This window comes from Saimiri boliviensis, chromosome 9 (genome assembly GCF_048565385.1).
Source record: "Saimiri boliviensis isolate mSaiBol1 chromosome 9, mSaiBol1.pri, whole genome shotgun sequence".
Classification (NCBI taxonomy): domain Eukaryota; kingdom Metazoa; phylum Chordata; class Mammalia; order Primates; family Cebidae; genus Saimiri; species Saimiri boliviensis.
In genome coordinates, this window is record NC_133457.1 from 19248237 (window position 1) to 19262572 (window position 14336).

Here is a 14336-nt window from a genome sequence, read left to right on the forward strand (position 1 = left end):
GGTATTATTCATCTAGTCCAGTTTATACCTGAAATTAGCCATCACAAGGAAGTTCCAATTTCTCCATATCCTTTTCTCTACTTGTACCTCCCTCCGTACCCCCTGCCCGAAACAGTTTCGCTCTGTCACCCAGGTTAGAGTGCAGTGGTGCGATCTCGGCTCACTGCAACCTCCACCTCCTGGGTTCAAGTGATTCTCCCACCTCAGCCTCCCAAGTAGCTGCAATTACAGGCATACATCACCACACCTGGCTACTTTTTGTACTTTCAGTAGAGTTGGGGTTTTGCCACATGGTCAGGCTAGTCTTGAACTCCTGACCTTGGGTGATCTGCCTGTGTTGTCCTCCCAAAGTGCTGGGATTATGGGCACTAGCTACCATATCTGACCCACTTATCTTTTTGATTATAGCCATCAGACTAGGTGTGAAGTGGGATCTCATTCTGGCTTTGATTTGCATTTCCCTGACTGATGATGTGCATTTTTTCATGTGCTTATTGGCCATTTGTGTATTTTCTTAGGAGAAATGTCTGTTCAGGTCTTTTGCCCATTTTTAAATTGAGTTGTCTTTTTTATTGAGTTTTAAGAGTTTTCTTAAGTTAGAGATAAGTGTCTTATCAATTTCTGCCATTCTGTGGATTATCATTTTCTACTTTTTTTTTTTTTTTTTTTTTTTTTTTTTTTTCTTTTTTTGAGATGGAGTTTCGCTCTTGTTACCCGGGCTGGAGCGCAATGGCGCGATCTCGGCTCACCGCAACCTCCGCCTCCTGGGTTCAGGCAATTCTCCAGCCTCAGCCTCCTGAGTAGCTGGGATTACAGGCACGTGCCACCATGCCCAGGTAATTTTTTGTATTTTTAGTAGAGACGGGGTTTCACCATGTTGACCGGGATGGTCTCGATCTCTCAACCTCGTGATCCACCCGCCTCAGCCTCCCAAAGTGCTGGGATTACAGGCTTGACATTTTCTACTTTCTTAAAGGTGTTCTTTGAAGCACCACAGACTTTAATTTTGAGGCTTATCTATTTCTTCTTTTGTCACGTTTGTTTTTGGTGTCATCTGAAAAACTGTTGCCTAATTCAATAAATATCACAGAGATTTGTGTAATTACCTATGTTATAAGAGTTTTATAGTTTTTTGCTCTTATTTATGTCTTCGTTTCATTTTGAGATAATTTTTGTATCTTTTCTAAGGTGGATTTAATCCGACTTGTGGTTTTGTGTTTTTTTTTTTTTTTTTTTTTTTTTTTTTTTTGAGACGGAGTTTCGCTCTTGTTACCCAGGCTGGAGTGCAATGGCGCGATCTCGGCTCACCGCAACCTCCGCCTCCTGGGTTCAGGCAATTCTCCTGCCTCAGCCTCCAGAGTTGCTGGGATTACAGGCACGCACCACCATGCTCAGCTAATTTTTTGCACCATTAGTAGAGACGGGGTTTCACCATGTTGACCAGGATGGTCTCGATCTCTTGACCTCGTGATCCACCCACCTCGGCCTCCCAAAGTGCTGGGATTACAGGCTTGAGCCACTGCGCCCGGCCAGACTTGTGGTTTTTTAACAGACTGGCTCTTAGATTTGGGTAATTGCTGGCCTTTTTATTGACACGATGGCAGAGCTTGTCCATCAGTGCCCTTGAAGGCTGAGGGTAACAGTTGTTCATTGTGGTAATATCTTTCAGTTTGTGGAGAGAGGTGATTAAAAATAACTCACTAATAGGTGTTTTGTTTTTGCTTGTTTTTGTTGTGGTAAAATGTACATGCAGTGAAGTGCATAGATCTTTAAGTATGTAGTTTGAGGGTTTTTTCTTTCTTTTTTAAAATATGTTTTCCATTCACCTAATACAATTGTTTTGTTGTTGTTGTTGTTGTTGTTGTTGTTGTTTTTGAGATGGAGTTTCTCTCTTGTTGCCTAGGCTGGAGTGCAATGGCATGATCTCGGCTCACCACAACCTCTGCCTTCCAGGGTCAAACAATTCTCCTGCCTCAGCCTTCCGAGTAGCTGGGATTATAAGCATGCACCATCACGCCCGGCTCTTTTTGTTTTTTTTGTTTTTTGTTTTTTTTTTGAGACGGAGTTTCGCTCTTGTTACCCAGGCTGGAGTGCAATGGTGCAATCTCGGCTCACCGCAACCTCCGCCTCCTGGGTTCAGGCAATTCTCCTGCCTCAGCCTCCTGAGTAGCTGGGATTACAGGCACGTGTCACCACGCCCAGCTACTTTTTGTGTTTTTAGTAGAGACGGGGTTTCACCATGTTGACCAGGATGGTCTCGATCTCTTGACCTCGTGATCCACCCGCCTCGGCCTTCCAAAGTGCTGGGATTACAGGCGTGAGCCACCGCGCCTGGCCCTCTTTGTATTTTTAGTAGAGATGGGATTTCTTCATGTTGGTCAGGCTGGTCTTGAACTCCCACCTTCAGGTGATCTGCCCATGTTGGCCTCCCCAAGTGCTGAGATTACAGGTGTGAACCACCAGGCTCTGCTGCTTTAAGCAGTCTTTGTGTTTCCGCTTGCCTCTTGTGCTTCTGCCACCATGAGAACATCATGAGTGTACTAGTCTCAGGAAAAGGACAAGATCAAGTGGAGCTGAGCAATGTCAGCTGACCCACTAACTCATGAGCAAAAAATAAATGCTTATGTTTGTATGCCACTTACATTTTGTGATTGTTAATCAGCATTGTTGTGGCAACAGCTAACTGAAATGCCACAGCAAAATTTTGAAAATTAGTATCATCATATGCCTTTCTATTTTTAGTAGAAAATAGAAATTCATGCCTGTAATCCCAGCACTTTGGGAGGCTGAGGAGAATCACCTGAGGTGAATCACCTGAGATCGGGAGTTCAAGACCAGCCTGACCAACATGAAGAAACCCCATTTCTGCTAAAAATACAAAATTAGCTGGGCATGTGGTGTGTGCCTATAATCCCAGCTATTCGGGAGGCTGAGACAGGAGAATTGCTTGAACCCAATAGGTGAAGATTGTGGTGAGCTGAGATCATGCCATTGCACTCCAGCCTGGGCAATGAGCGAAAAAGCGTCATCTAAAAACAAAAACAAAAGCCAGTATCAAAGCATCCATAGCAGATTCTGAATCAATAACATACTTTGTCAAAACATCACATTGTACCCCATAAATACACACAATAAATCAATATTAATAACATATTTTGATTCTGCCTTCCCTGGCAATAAATAACAGAAATGCATAAGAATGTAAGTCAGGTTGTACAAAATGGCTATATTATGGTCATCTCTCTGTGACTTTTGTCTTTATGATAAACATTACACTGATTCTTTAGCTTTAGCTCACTTGAGCTCAGGAGTTTAGCCGGGGCGACATGATGAGACCCTGTCTCTACTGAAAATACAGAAAATTAGCCAGGCATGGTAGTGCACACCTGGGTGGTCTCAGTCACCTGGGAAACTGAGGTGGGAGGATTGCTTGAGGCTGGGGAGCAGAGATTGCAGTGAGCTGATGTTGCATCATTGCACTCTAACCTGGATGACTGAGACTCTGTCCGCCCCCCCCTCCCAAAAAAAAAGACTGCTTAAGACTTGACATACTGTGACTTCTGCCCATATTATATTGGCCAAAACAAGTCTTGTGCTTTAGCCCAGTGACAAAGGTGAGGAAGTATATTCTATCTATAATAGGACAAGCTGTAGACTCAGGTGATAAAATCATGGATACAGGGAATGGTGAATAATTAGGGCCAATGATGCAGTCTGTTAAATATGGAAAATGGAAAACATGTATGCATAAGTACAGTGAAGAGTATAATGATCCCTCATGTTCCTATCCAGTTCAGCAGTGATAAGTCTTTCATTTATGTTTATGTAGTACATCACAGTAAGAGAGTTACATATGTCTGGTGGTCTATTTTTGTATGTTAAGCTGCACTGGTTGATGCAGATGTTCCATCATTATCAGGTTTCTCATTAACTTTTCACCTAAGGATTTTAATAGCCACCGTTCAGTGCTTCTCAAACATCTGCAGTGAAGACCATTTGCAAAACAAACTTCTAGTTCACTGAGGACTGCTACTTTTGTAAAATCCAATTTCTAGACAAATGAAAATTTAAAATGTAATATATTTTAAAAGCCCCAATTTTTATTATAGATGCAACAGAAATTATATTACTTTGTCAACTTGTTATGCACATTTATGGATGCTTATGTAAAACTATGTACTCTTTTTTTCTTTTTCTTTTTTGTCATGAGCTGGTAACAGTTTGCTTAAAAAGTTCCTTCACTAACTATGTGGTTACTCTGGTAGAGTTCATACTGGAAAATTGGAATACATGCTTGATTAATTCTCATTATTAGTATTATTTTACCAAGTTTGTAAATAGTTTTTTCAGGTTTTATTCATTATTTCCAATGGTGTAATTCATCCACACTGTATAATAGAAAGGGTCGCATGTAGAAAAGAGACTGGGTTTATGAAATATAAAATAGTAACATCTTGAAAAATGGACCACATACTACTACATACTAAATACTTGTGAAATTGTGACACTATATTACTTGAAGTTTAATTTTTTTTCTTTTTCTTTTTTTGAGATGGAGTCTCACTCTGTCACCCAGGCTGGAGTCCAGCGGCACCTTCTCAACTCACTGCAATGTCTGCCTCTTGGGTTCAAGTCATTCTCATGCCTCAGGCTCCTGAGTAGCTGGGGCTGTAGGCACATACCACCATGCCTGGCTAATTTTTGTGTTTTTAGTAGAGATGGGATTTCACCATGTTGCCCAGGCTGGTCTCGAACTCCTGAGTTCAAGTGATTCACCCGCCTCAGCCTTCCAAAGTGCTGGGATTACAGCTATGAGTCACTGCACCTGGCCTAATTTATTTCTTAAGGAAAAAAATGCATAAATGTCTTAAAAATATTTTAGGAATAGTAATCATATGATAATCAACATCGAGACTGTTCCCAAATTCAGTATATTTAGAAAAATGTAACCCTTTGATTATCTTTCATCTCTTCATAAAAAGTGTCTTGTATTTTAAGGTCATCTTTAGTACACTGATAGTATGGAAAGATGAACTGAAGAGAACAAGTCAGAGTTTGGGTATACATCTGTATTGTTTTCATTTCTTTGCTTCTTTGCAAAATACCTTTGGTTCTTCATGCAAACAGGCTACACATATGTACACTCTTGAAATCACTTTCAAAAATAATTTTTGTTAAAATAGTAGATCTCAGTCACAACAGGAATGCAGAATGAGTCAGGACAACTAAAGGCAAATGTAAGAAAAAACCTGAGGCATTGGCTGGGCGTAGTGGCTCATGTCTGTAGTCCCAGCATTTTGGAAGGTCAAGGTGGGTAGATCACATGAGGTTGGGAGTTTGAGACCAGCCTGACCAACATGAAGAAACCCTGTCTCTACTAAAAATATAAAATTAGCCGGGTGTGGTTGTGCATGCCTGTAATCCCAGCTACTCGGGAGGCTGAGGCAGGAGAATTGCTTGAATCCGGAGGCAGAGGTTGTGGTGAGCCGAGATCGTGCCATTGCACTCCAGCCTGGGCAACAGCAAAACTCTTGTCTCAAAAATAAAAAAGAAAAAAAAGAAAAAAACGCATGTACACGAATGTTCATTGCAGCACTGTTTACAATAGCAAAGACCTGGAACCAATCCAAATGCCCATCGATGATAGACTGGATAGGGAAAATGTGGCACATATACCCCATGGAATATTATGCAGCCATCAAAAACGATGAGTTCTTGTCCTTTGTAGGGACATGGATGAACCTGGAAACCATCATTCTCAGCAAACTGACCCAAGAACAGAAAATCCAACACCGCATGTTCTCACTCATAGGTGGGTGTTGAACAATGAGAACACATGGACACAGGGAGGGGAACATCACACACTGGGGTCTGTTGGGGTGAAATAGGGGAGGGACAAGTAGGGAGTGGGGATTTGGGGAGCGATAGCTTGGGGAGAAGTGCCAGATACAGATGAAGGGGAGGAAGGCAGCAAATCACGCTGCCATGTATGTACCTATGCAGCAATCTTGCAGGTTCCTCACATGTACTGCAAAACTTAAAATGCAATAAAAAAAATCTAGCATGTCTATTTCTGAGGACTTTTAGCTGGGCTCACCTCTTGTTTCTTCCCTTGAAGCCTTGGGATGTCTTTCTGTTCTGTGGAAAGTTCCCTGAGACACTCTGGGAATCCCTTTCCGTTAAGAAAAAGCTTTTCTGAAACTATGTAACTCAATGTAAGTAACAATTAACAATGATACTGATAGCTGTGTCATTGGACTAGTGGAATTTTAAAAGATACACTGTAATTTCAAAGATGCCTGGCTTCCTTCACTTGGCAATTTTGAGGTGATTGGTTCATGTTTTGGGGATTTTTTTAGCCAGAGAGGACAGCATACCACTCTGGAAGGATAAAGACTTTTATTATTTATTTATTTATTTATTTATTTATTTATTTATTTATTTTTGAGACAGAGTTTCGCTCTTGTTACCCAGGCTGGAGTGCAATGTCGCGATCTCGGCTCACCGCAACCTCCGCCTCCTGGGTTCAGGCAATTCTCTTGCCTCAGCCTCCTGAGTAGCTGGGATTACAGGCACGGGCCACCATGCCCAGCTAATTTTTTTGTATTTTTAGTAGAGACGGGGTTTCACCATGTTGACCAGGATGGTCTCGATCTCTTGACCTTGTGATCCCCCTGCCTCAGCCTCCCAAAGTGCTGGGATTACAGGCTTGAGCCACCGCGCCCGGCCAGGATAAAGACTTTTAAAAGAGCAGTTTCAGCCAAAGAGTAGGCCAGGATCTTATCTTGGAAAATATTTTGAGCTTTATTGAACATTATTCTAAGGGAAGTCACTATAAAGTTTTGAGTAGAGGGAAGATTTGAATCTGATGTTTTTTTGTTTGTTTGGTTTTTTAAAGCACACTGACATGTTAACCAAACTCAGTATCACCTGTAATGGAACAAAATCACATTGTGTCCTTGCCATTGTATCGCATCAAGAGAAGGCATCGTAATATTACCAATGTAAATTTCTTGTCCAGAATCTGATCATGACACAACAAAGAGATCCAGTGTAGGACATTCTGCAGAAAGCTGGTTTGAGCTTTAAAAAAAAATCAATGCCATAAAAGACTATAGAAAAGTGAGGAAGTGAATAAAGGAGACAGTGTATGACAGTGTATGTGCTGTGTGTGTGGTCCTTGATAGGTTATGGAATTTTTTTAAAAACCATAAACACATTGTGACAATTTGGGAAATTTATGTGTAGGTAATTATCAGTGTTAAGTTTCTTGGATGTGATAATATTGTAGTTATGTAGGAGAATGTCCCAGTTTGTAGGAGATGCATGCTGAAAAGTTTTTGGGGGAGTGAAAGGTATATGGTTTATTTTTAAGTAGTTCAGGCAGAAAAAGTTTGTGTAGATGGAAATAAAGCAAATATACAAAATGTTACTGATCATTGATATAGAGAGTGGTGTTTATGGTACAAAACTTTCAATTTTTCTTTAGGTTAAATTTTTTAAAATAAAAAAGGATACAATAGAACAAGTACATAGTCAGACAACAGAACTACAGAGTCTTACTTTTTAATTCAACGCTTTAGGTTCCGACTCTATTCAGTGTTATATGTGAGGCGATGGCCTCTTATGAAAAAACTTAGTAAAGTTGATCAACATTCCTCTTTTTTATAAAAAAAAAATTTTTTTTAAGAGATGGGGTCTTTCTACATTGCCCAGTCTAGTCTTCAATTCCTGGGCTAAGTAATCCCCCCATCTTAGCCTAAAAAATTATGTGTGCTTGTAGTTTAAAATACCCAAAGTTTTTTGTTTGCTTTTTTTTTTTTTTTTTTTGAGACGGAGTTTCGCTCTTGTTACCCAGGCTGGAGTGCAATGGCACGATCTTGGCTCACCGCAACCTCCGCCTCCTGGGTTCAGGCAATTCTCCTGCCTCAGCCTCCTGAGTAGCTGGGATTATAGGCACGCGCCACCATGCCCAGCTAATTTTTTGTATTTTTAGTAGAGACGGGGTTTCACCATGTTGACCAGGTTGGTCTCGATCTCTCGACCTTGTGATCCACCCGCCTCGGCCTCCCAAAGTGCTGGGATTACAGGCTTGAGCCACCGCGCCCGGCCTTTTTTTTAACCCAGTAATTTTGTTGGAGTATGTCTTAGGGTTGGTTATTCTGAGTTCATAGTCTAATTTTGATTCATGTTTTCTCTTGCCTTAACGTATTTTTAAAATATCATTTAGCTCCTATAGAAATAGTATATTCTAGTTTTGATCTGAGGATGTGTTTCTGGCTTACTCTCATAGAGACATCATTCTGTTCTTTATTCCCTCCTTTATTTTTTGTTTTTATTTTTTTGAGACAGGGTCTCACTCTACCCAGGCTGGAGTGCAGTGGCATGATTATGTCCCCTGTGGCCTCAATTTCCTGGACTGCTCTCACCCCTGCCTCCTGAGTAGCTAGGACATAGGCAAGTGCCAGCATGCCAGCTTTTTTTTTTTTTTTTTTCTGAGGCAAAGTTTTGTTCTTGTTGCCCAGGCTAGAGTGCAATGGTGTGATCTCAGCTCACTGCAACCTTTGCCTCCGAGGTTCAAGCAGTTCTCCTTCCTCAGCCTCCGATGTAGGGAGGATCACAGGCATGCACCACCACACCCAACTAATTTTTTTTAGTGGAGACGAGGTTTCACCATGATGGCCAGGCTCATCTTGAACTTCTGACCTCAGGTGATCCACCCACCTCGGCCTCCCAAAGTGCTGAGATTACAGGTGTGAGCCACCGTGCCCGGCTTACTTTTTGTATTTTGTATGCCCAGGCTGGTCTGGTCTGGAACCCCTCCACCTCCGCCTTGCACCCAGAGTGCTGGGATTACAGGCTTTAGTTGCAGGGGCCTGGCCTCCCTTCTTTGTGTGTTTAGTAACTTTGTATGGTATTTAACTTCTATACTTTGTTTCCTTTTTATGTGAATTTAGTTTTCCTCAACTTTTAGTAGGAAGCTAGTTAAGATAAAGTTTGTAATTTTATACAACTCCTTTTTCTGCTAAAAAATTATGGCAGCTTTTTTCTAAGGATTCCTGACTCTGTCCTTGTGTCCCATGTTAATCTTTTTCTTTATTCTGTCCTGTTAATTTTGATTCATCTCCCAGCAGTGGCTCTTTGTAGCAGGCTCTGTCCTGGAAAGGATCTCTGGCTGGTTAGTGTCAAAGGTTCATGGGGGTTAAACTCCTCTGGCCCCATTATGTCTTATCTTGGTTCCCTGCCACTTGTGTACTACTGGCGTGGGCAAACCTCCTGGTGTGCTGTGGTGTGCTGTGGTTCTGTAATTGGCTGCTGTACCTTCTGGGTAGTACTTTTTCGATGTTGGAAATTCTCCTGTTTTTAGGTCCTTTAATGAGGCTGGTTTGCTTTTCACATAGGTGTTATAGCAGTAGGGCTTGTGGCTGTGGTATTTTGTCCCCACCAACTTGTATTTTGGGGTTCTTGGGATAACTTGTCATTTACCACTAGTTATGTGGTAAATGTCTTTGCTATCTAGTTGTTAAGTGATTATGTAGGATCCAAGAAAATCCCAAAACATTTCTAGCTCCACTTTTCCAGCATCTGCTAGATCTTCTTGCCCTATTCTTTTTTTTTTTTTTTTTTTTTTAAGTAGAGAGGGGTCTCACCATGTTGCCCAAGCTGGAGTGCAGTGGCTATTCACAGGCATGATCCCCACTACTGATCAGCACGGGAGTTTTGACCTGTTCTGCTTCCGACCTGGGCCTGTTCACCCCTCCTTAGGCAACTTGGTGGTCCCTCCGCTCCTGGGAGGTCACCATATTGATGCCAAACTTAGTGCGGACACCCTATCTGCATAGCGCACTACAGCCCAGAACTCCTGGGGTCAAGCGATCCTCCCACCTCAGCCTCGCGAGTAGCTGGGACTACAGGCACACGCCACCGCACCCAGCTTCTTGCCCTGTTATTAAAGAGTTTGCTATACATGGTTTAGTTTTTTCCTTAATATTTTTTTCTTGATATTTAAAATATATCTTTTATTATTTATTATGATGCAGTTAGGGCAGTTGAGGGATATTTACCTTAAGTCTTTAGGCATTTGTATTTTTAAGAACTTTATGTAAATAAATATGGTAGAATTTTTTTGTCCTGTGATGCTGGATTTTGTCTCTGCATTGATGTGACTAAGTTTCTTATTTCTCATTAGGGTGGTTTTTCTAATGTCTTGAAGTCTAATTATCAAACTTTACAACTGTGTGTGAAGTGGAAGTAAATAAATTACAGGTTTTGAGGGAGAGGAACTTTGCTTTTACTAGTCGGAGGCTTTTTGCTTTCTCCTGAATTGTCAACGCTGTGACAATTGCTGCATAGGCAAGTTCATAGCCAAGGCAGAGGGAAATATGGGGCAAGAATGCAGTTTCTTCAGTAATCTTCTGTGTCACAGAATTGAACATTTATTGCTAAGAAAATAGGGAACTTCTTTTAAAATATATTTTTTGAGTAGATTAGTTTATTTGTAGAAATACAGGCAGCCCTTGCTATGCAGGATAAGTAAAACAACAAAATAATCATGCAAGCTGAAACTGCACAAAGCAGTTTTAATAAATAGTGGGAAAATTACAGTTGTTTTGTAATCTTTAAAATTTTTTTGTTAAAACACTGAAAACTGTCAATTACAAAAGTATAGGGAAATAAAATAGTAAATTTTACTATAGCTATTTACTATAGTATAACTCGAAACACTAGGAACATTGAGAATTAAAGTATTTCATTTCTTTATGAAAAGCTTATCAATAGTTTAAACAGTACCTCTCTGTGTCTTTTCTATGACTTGGTGACTTTCAACATTTTATCCTTTGCACTTTCAATGTCATGAAATACCTCCTAGAGTTTCTTTAATGTGAAGTAGTTTCCTGGAGTCACTTCCTCTGGGACATTGCCATTCTTTCTATCATAACCAGTTTCCTCACTGGTGTTGATAAGTTTCCCTGGCTGTGTATCCAGAGGCTCACAACTCTGTCAGCCTTGCCACAGTCAGCATTTTCTTCTGTAGCTTCATACATGTTGGATTCAAATTTCACTTCTAACATTATCACTTTTCATTTCTTTGCTGCACTTCATCTTTGTTGACCAGCCCCCTGTTTGGATTATTCATATTTGTGAAAAGTTTTTTGAGGTTTATAACTGTAAGAGAGGCAATGCATTGCAGTCTTGGCTGTTTGCTGTCCAGTGACCAGTCACCAACAGACAATGAAATTTGTCCTTTATGTAATTAGTCCCAGTAATGTATGATAACTCAAATTTGAACCATGTTATGGGGGAATGGTAATTAACAAAACCTTGATATAAACCATGGTAATTGAAATTTGTGCATATTAGGACCATTCAAGGCAAGAACTCTACCTGTAATGTAAAAAAGCACAAATTTTTGGATTTGGTAAAAATGGTAAAGATAATAATGAGAGTCTGAGAAATTTATGCAGTAATGCGATGTTCAAAAAATATTTTTTAAGAAGTTAAGATTAAGGAATTATAAAGAAAATCCATAAAGAGGTGTGTGTTTATACATTAATTTTGGGGTAAAGGTCTGAAAGGACAAGGTTTTAGTTCCGTGATCTTACTTTTCTACGTTATTGAATATTCATATGACTAAAAGGACCTGAGTAATTTCTTTTGACACCTGATTGGATCCCTCTCACAAATCCTTCCCTGTAGATGACTGACTGGCTTGTTCCTTTTTGCAGCAGAGGGAGTAGTGGTGTAGGTGAGGCCTGCATTTATTCTTTGCAGATAAATGGAGAAGGGAGGAGGGGTGGAAAAGGTTACACAAGTGGCTAAAGGGCTGACTTAAGGTTTTTATGTGCAAATTTTATAGCTAGAGGGAGAAAACCTCTCCAAATACGTTTATTGTAAACTTTTAGGACATATTGAAGAGTATAAAGAAATAAAAATATAAAATCACTTGTAGTTCCATTACTTAGATGAAACTGTTTCATCACTGTTAATATTTTGGTGTATATCCAGCCATACTCTTCATTTTCTATACATGCATATAGACTTTTGCACTTTATACAAACCATATTGAAGTGGCATTATACTGTATATGCTTCCTATGTGGATTTCCAGGGTACACACAGATTTCTAAAGTGTTCCCTTGTGTAAAATTTAAAATACATTTAAAACAAAAAGCAAACAAACCCAGGATAGAGGCCAGACAAGTACAATAAACTTAATATACTTATCACCCAACTTCAGTGATTTCAGTGCATGGGCAATCTTATTTCATCCATATCCACCTACTTTTGCATTATTTTGAAGCCTCTTCTAGGTAGGTATTTCAGTTAACAACTTGACATTTTGCCAAATTAACCTTCCAGAAAAGTGTCACCCATTTATACCTGACAGAGATCAGATTTTAAAAGCCATTTATTTATATATTTATATATATATATATATATTTATTTATTTATTTTTGAGGTGGAGTTTTGCTCTTGTTGCCCAGGCTGCAGTGCAATGGTGTGATCTTGGCTCACTGCAACCTCTGCCTCCTGGGTTCAATCGATATCTCTTGCCTCAGCCTCCTGAGTAGCTGGGATTACAGGCAACCACCACCATGCCCAGCTAATTTTTTTGTATTTTTAGTAGAGAAGGGGTTTCGCCATGTTGACCAGGCTGGTCTTGAACTCCTGACCTCAGGTGATCCACCTGTCTCAGCCTCCCAAAGTGCTGGGATTACAGGTGTGAGCCACTATGCCCAGCCTAAAAATTCTTTTAAAAATCTTACTATTACGAGTTAGATACATAGTATCATTTTCCTCTGGTAATACGAAAAATCCTAACCCAGTGAATTTAGCCGTGCTTATTCTTTAGCATCAAACTTTTAGTTTTCTCATCAGTATATATCCCTTGGAAAAAATGTGACTGTTGATAGGGGACCAAATAACTTATTTTCCAAACTGGGACACTTTGATATTGAAAGGCTGTACTGTTACTATAATGCCAGTATAATGGATATAAACCAGGACTGTGTTTTGGCACAGCTGTATTGTATGCTCATCCTATTAGATTATGTATATAAAGTATATATACACATGATCACTATGTCACATAGTCAATAAGTGGTAGCATTTTTTTAAGTGTTTAATATATGCCCATGCATGGATATGTATTAAAATCTTCCATTTAAAGGGGGTATTTTGAATTGGTAACTCAGAATGTCCTAAGTTATCATTCCTATGTTTTTTTTTTTGGAGCTGACAGTGATCATTATTATTATTTTTAATACTATAGCATTAATTTTTATAATTAAGACTTTGTATTGATAACTTGCAGCTTGAGAATGCTGGAGGAGACCTTAAGGATGGCCGCCATCACCGTGAAGGAGCTGTTGTCATTCTGGATGCTGGTGCTCAGTACGGGAAAGTCATTGACCGAAGAGTGAGGGAACTATTTGTGCAGTCTGAAATTTTCCCCTTGGAAACACCAGCATTTGCCATAAAAGAACAAGGATTCCGGTAGACTTTTCACTAATCTTTTTATGAGGAGATTGAGCTTAGATTGTGGAATATATGTTAATTCGCTTGAGCACTGAATTTTTCTATGAAAATGAGATATGGAATGGTTTTATGAGAAATTTCCTATGGCTGTGATTAGGGGAGAAAAAGGAAAAATTTAAGCCTTCAGTTTAAAAAGATTAATTTTAATTGCACAGTTTAAAGAGCTTATTATCATTTGCCTATTTTATGTTTTATAGGATTTGTGGGTCAGAGTTAGATGTAGCTATTGTGGCTTTTCATTTACCTGAAAGCATTTAATCAAAGTAGGAAGACGGCTAGAATACTCCAAAGAGAAGAAATCTGTGTACAATAAGTGTTTTTGCTTCTTATTCCAACAGTCTAGTTTCTAAAGTATGGAAAGGATTTCTTTAATATAAGGGCTAATTTTGATAGATTGTACCCTTAGAACTGGTCAAAATAACAGCCAGTTTACAGTTTCTCTCTTTAACAGTTATTTTTGGTTAATGTCATGTTTTCTTTTTTCTTTCTTTTTTTTTTTTGAGACGAAGTCTCACCTTGTTACCCAGGCTGGAGTGTAATGGCATGATTTCAGCTCACTGCAACCTCCACTTCTACTTCCCGGGTTTAGGCGATTCTCCTGGCTCAGCCTCCTGAGTAGCTGGGACTACAGGCACACGCTACCACTCCTGGCTAATTTTTATACTTTTAGTAGACACAGGGTTTCATCATGTTGGCCAGGCTGGTCTCAAATTCCTGACCTCAGGTGATCTGCCTGCCTGGGTCTCCCAAAGTGATGGGATTACTGGTGTGAGCTACCTCACCCAGCCAATGTCATGC

General features: G+C 39.9%; 1 protein-coding gene across 1 annotated transcript in view; it reads left to right on the forward strand.

Moving 5' to 3' along the window:
• Window positions 1–14336, forward strand: part of GMPS (guanine monophosphate synthase) — a 76501-nt gene that overhangs the window by 11703 nt on the left and 50462 nt on the right. The window contains exon 2 of the mRNA XM_039480276.2: window positions 13315–13496. Within this exon, the coding sequence (XP_039336210.1) occupies window positions 13315–13496 (182 nt within the window). The remainder of the gene's footprint in view (window positions 1–13314; window positions 13497–14336) is intronic.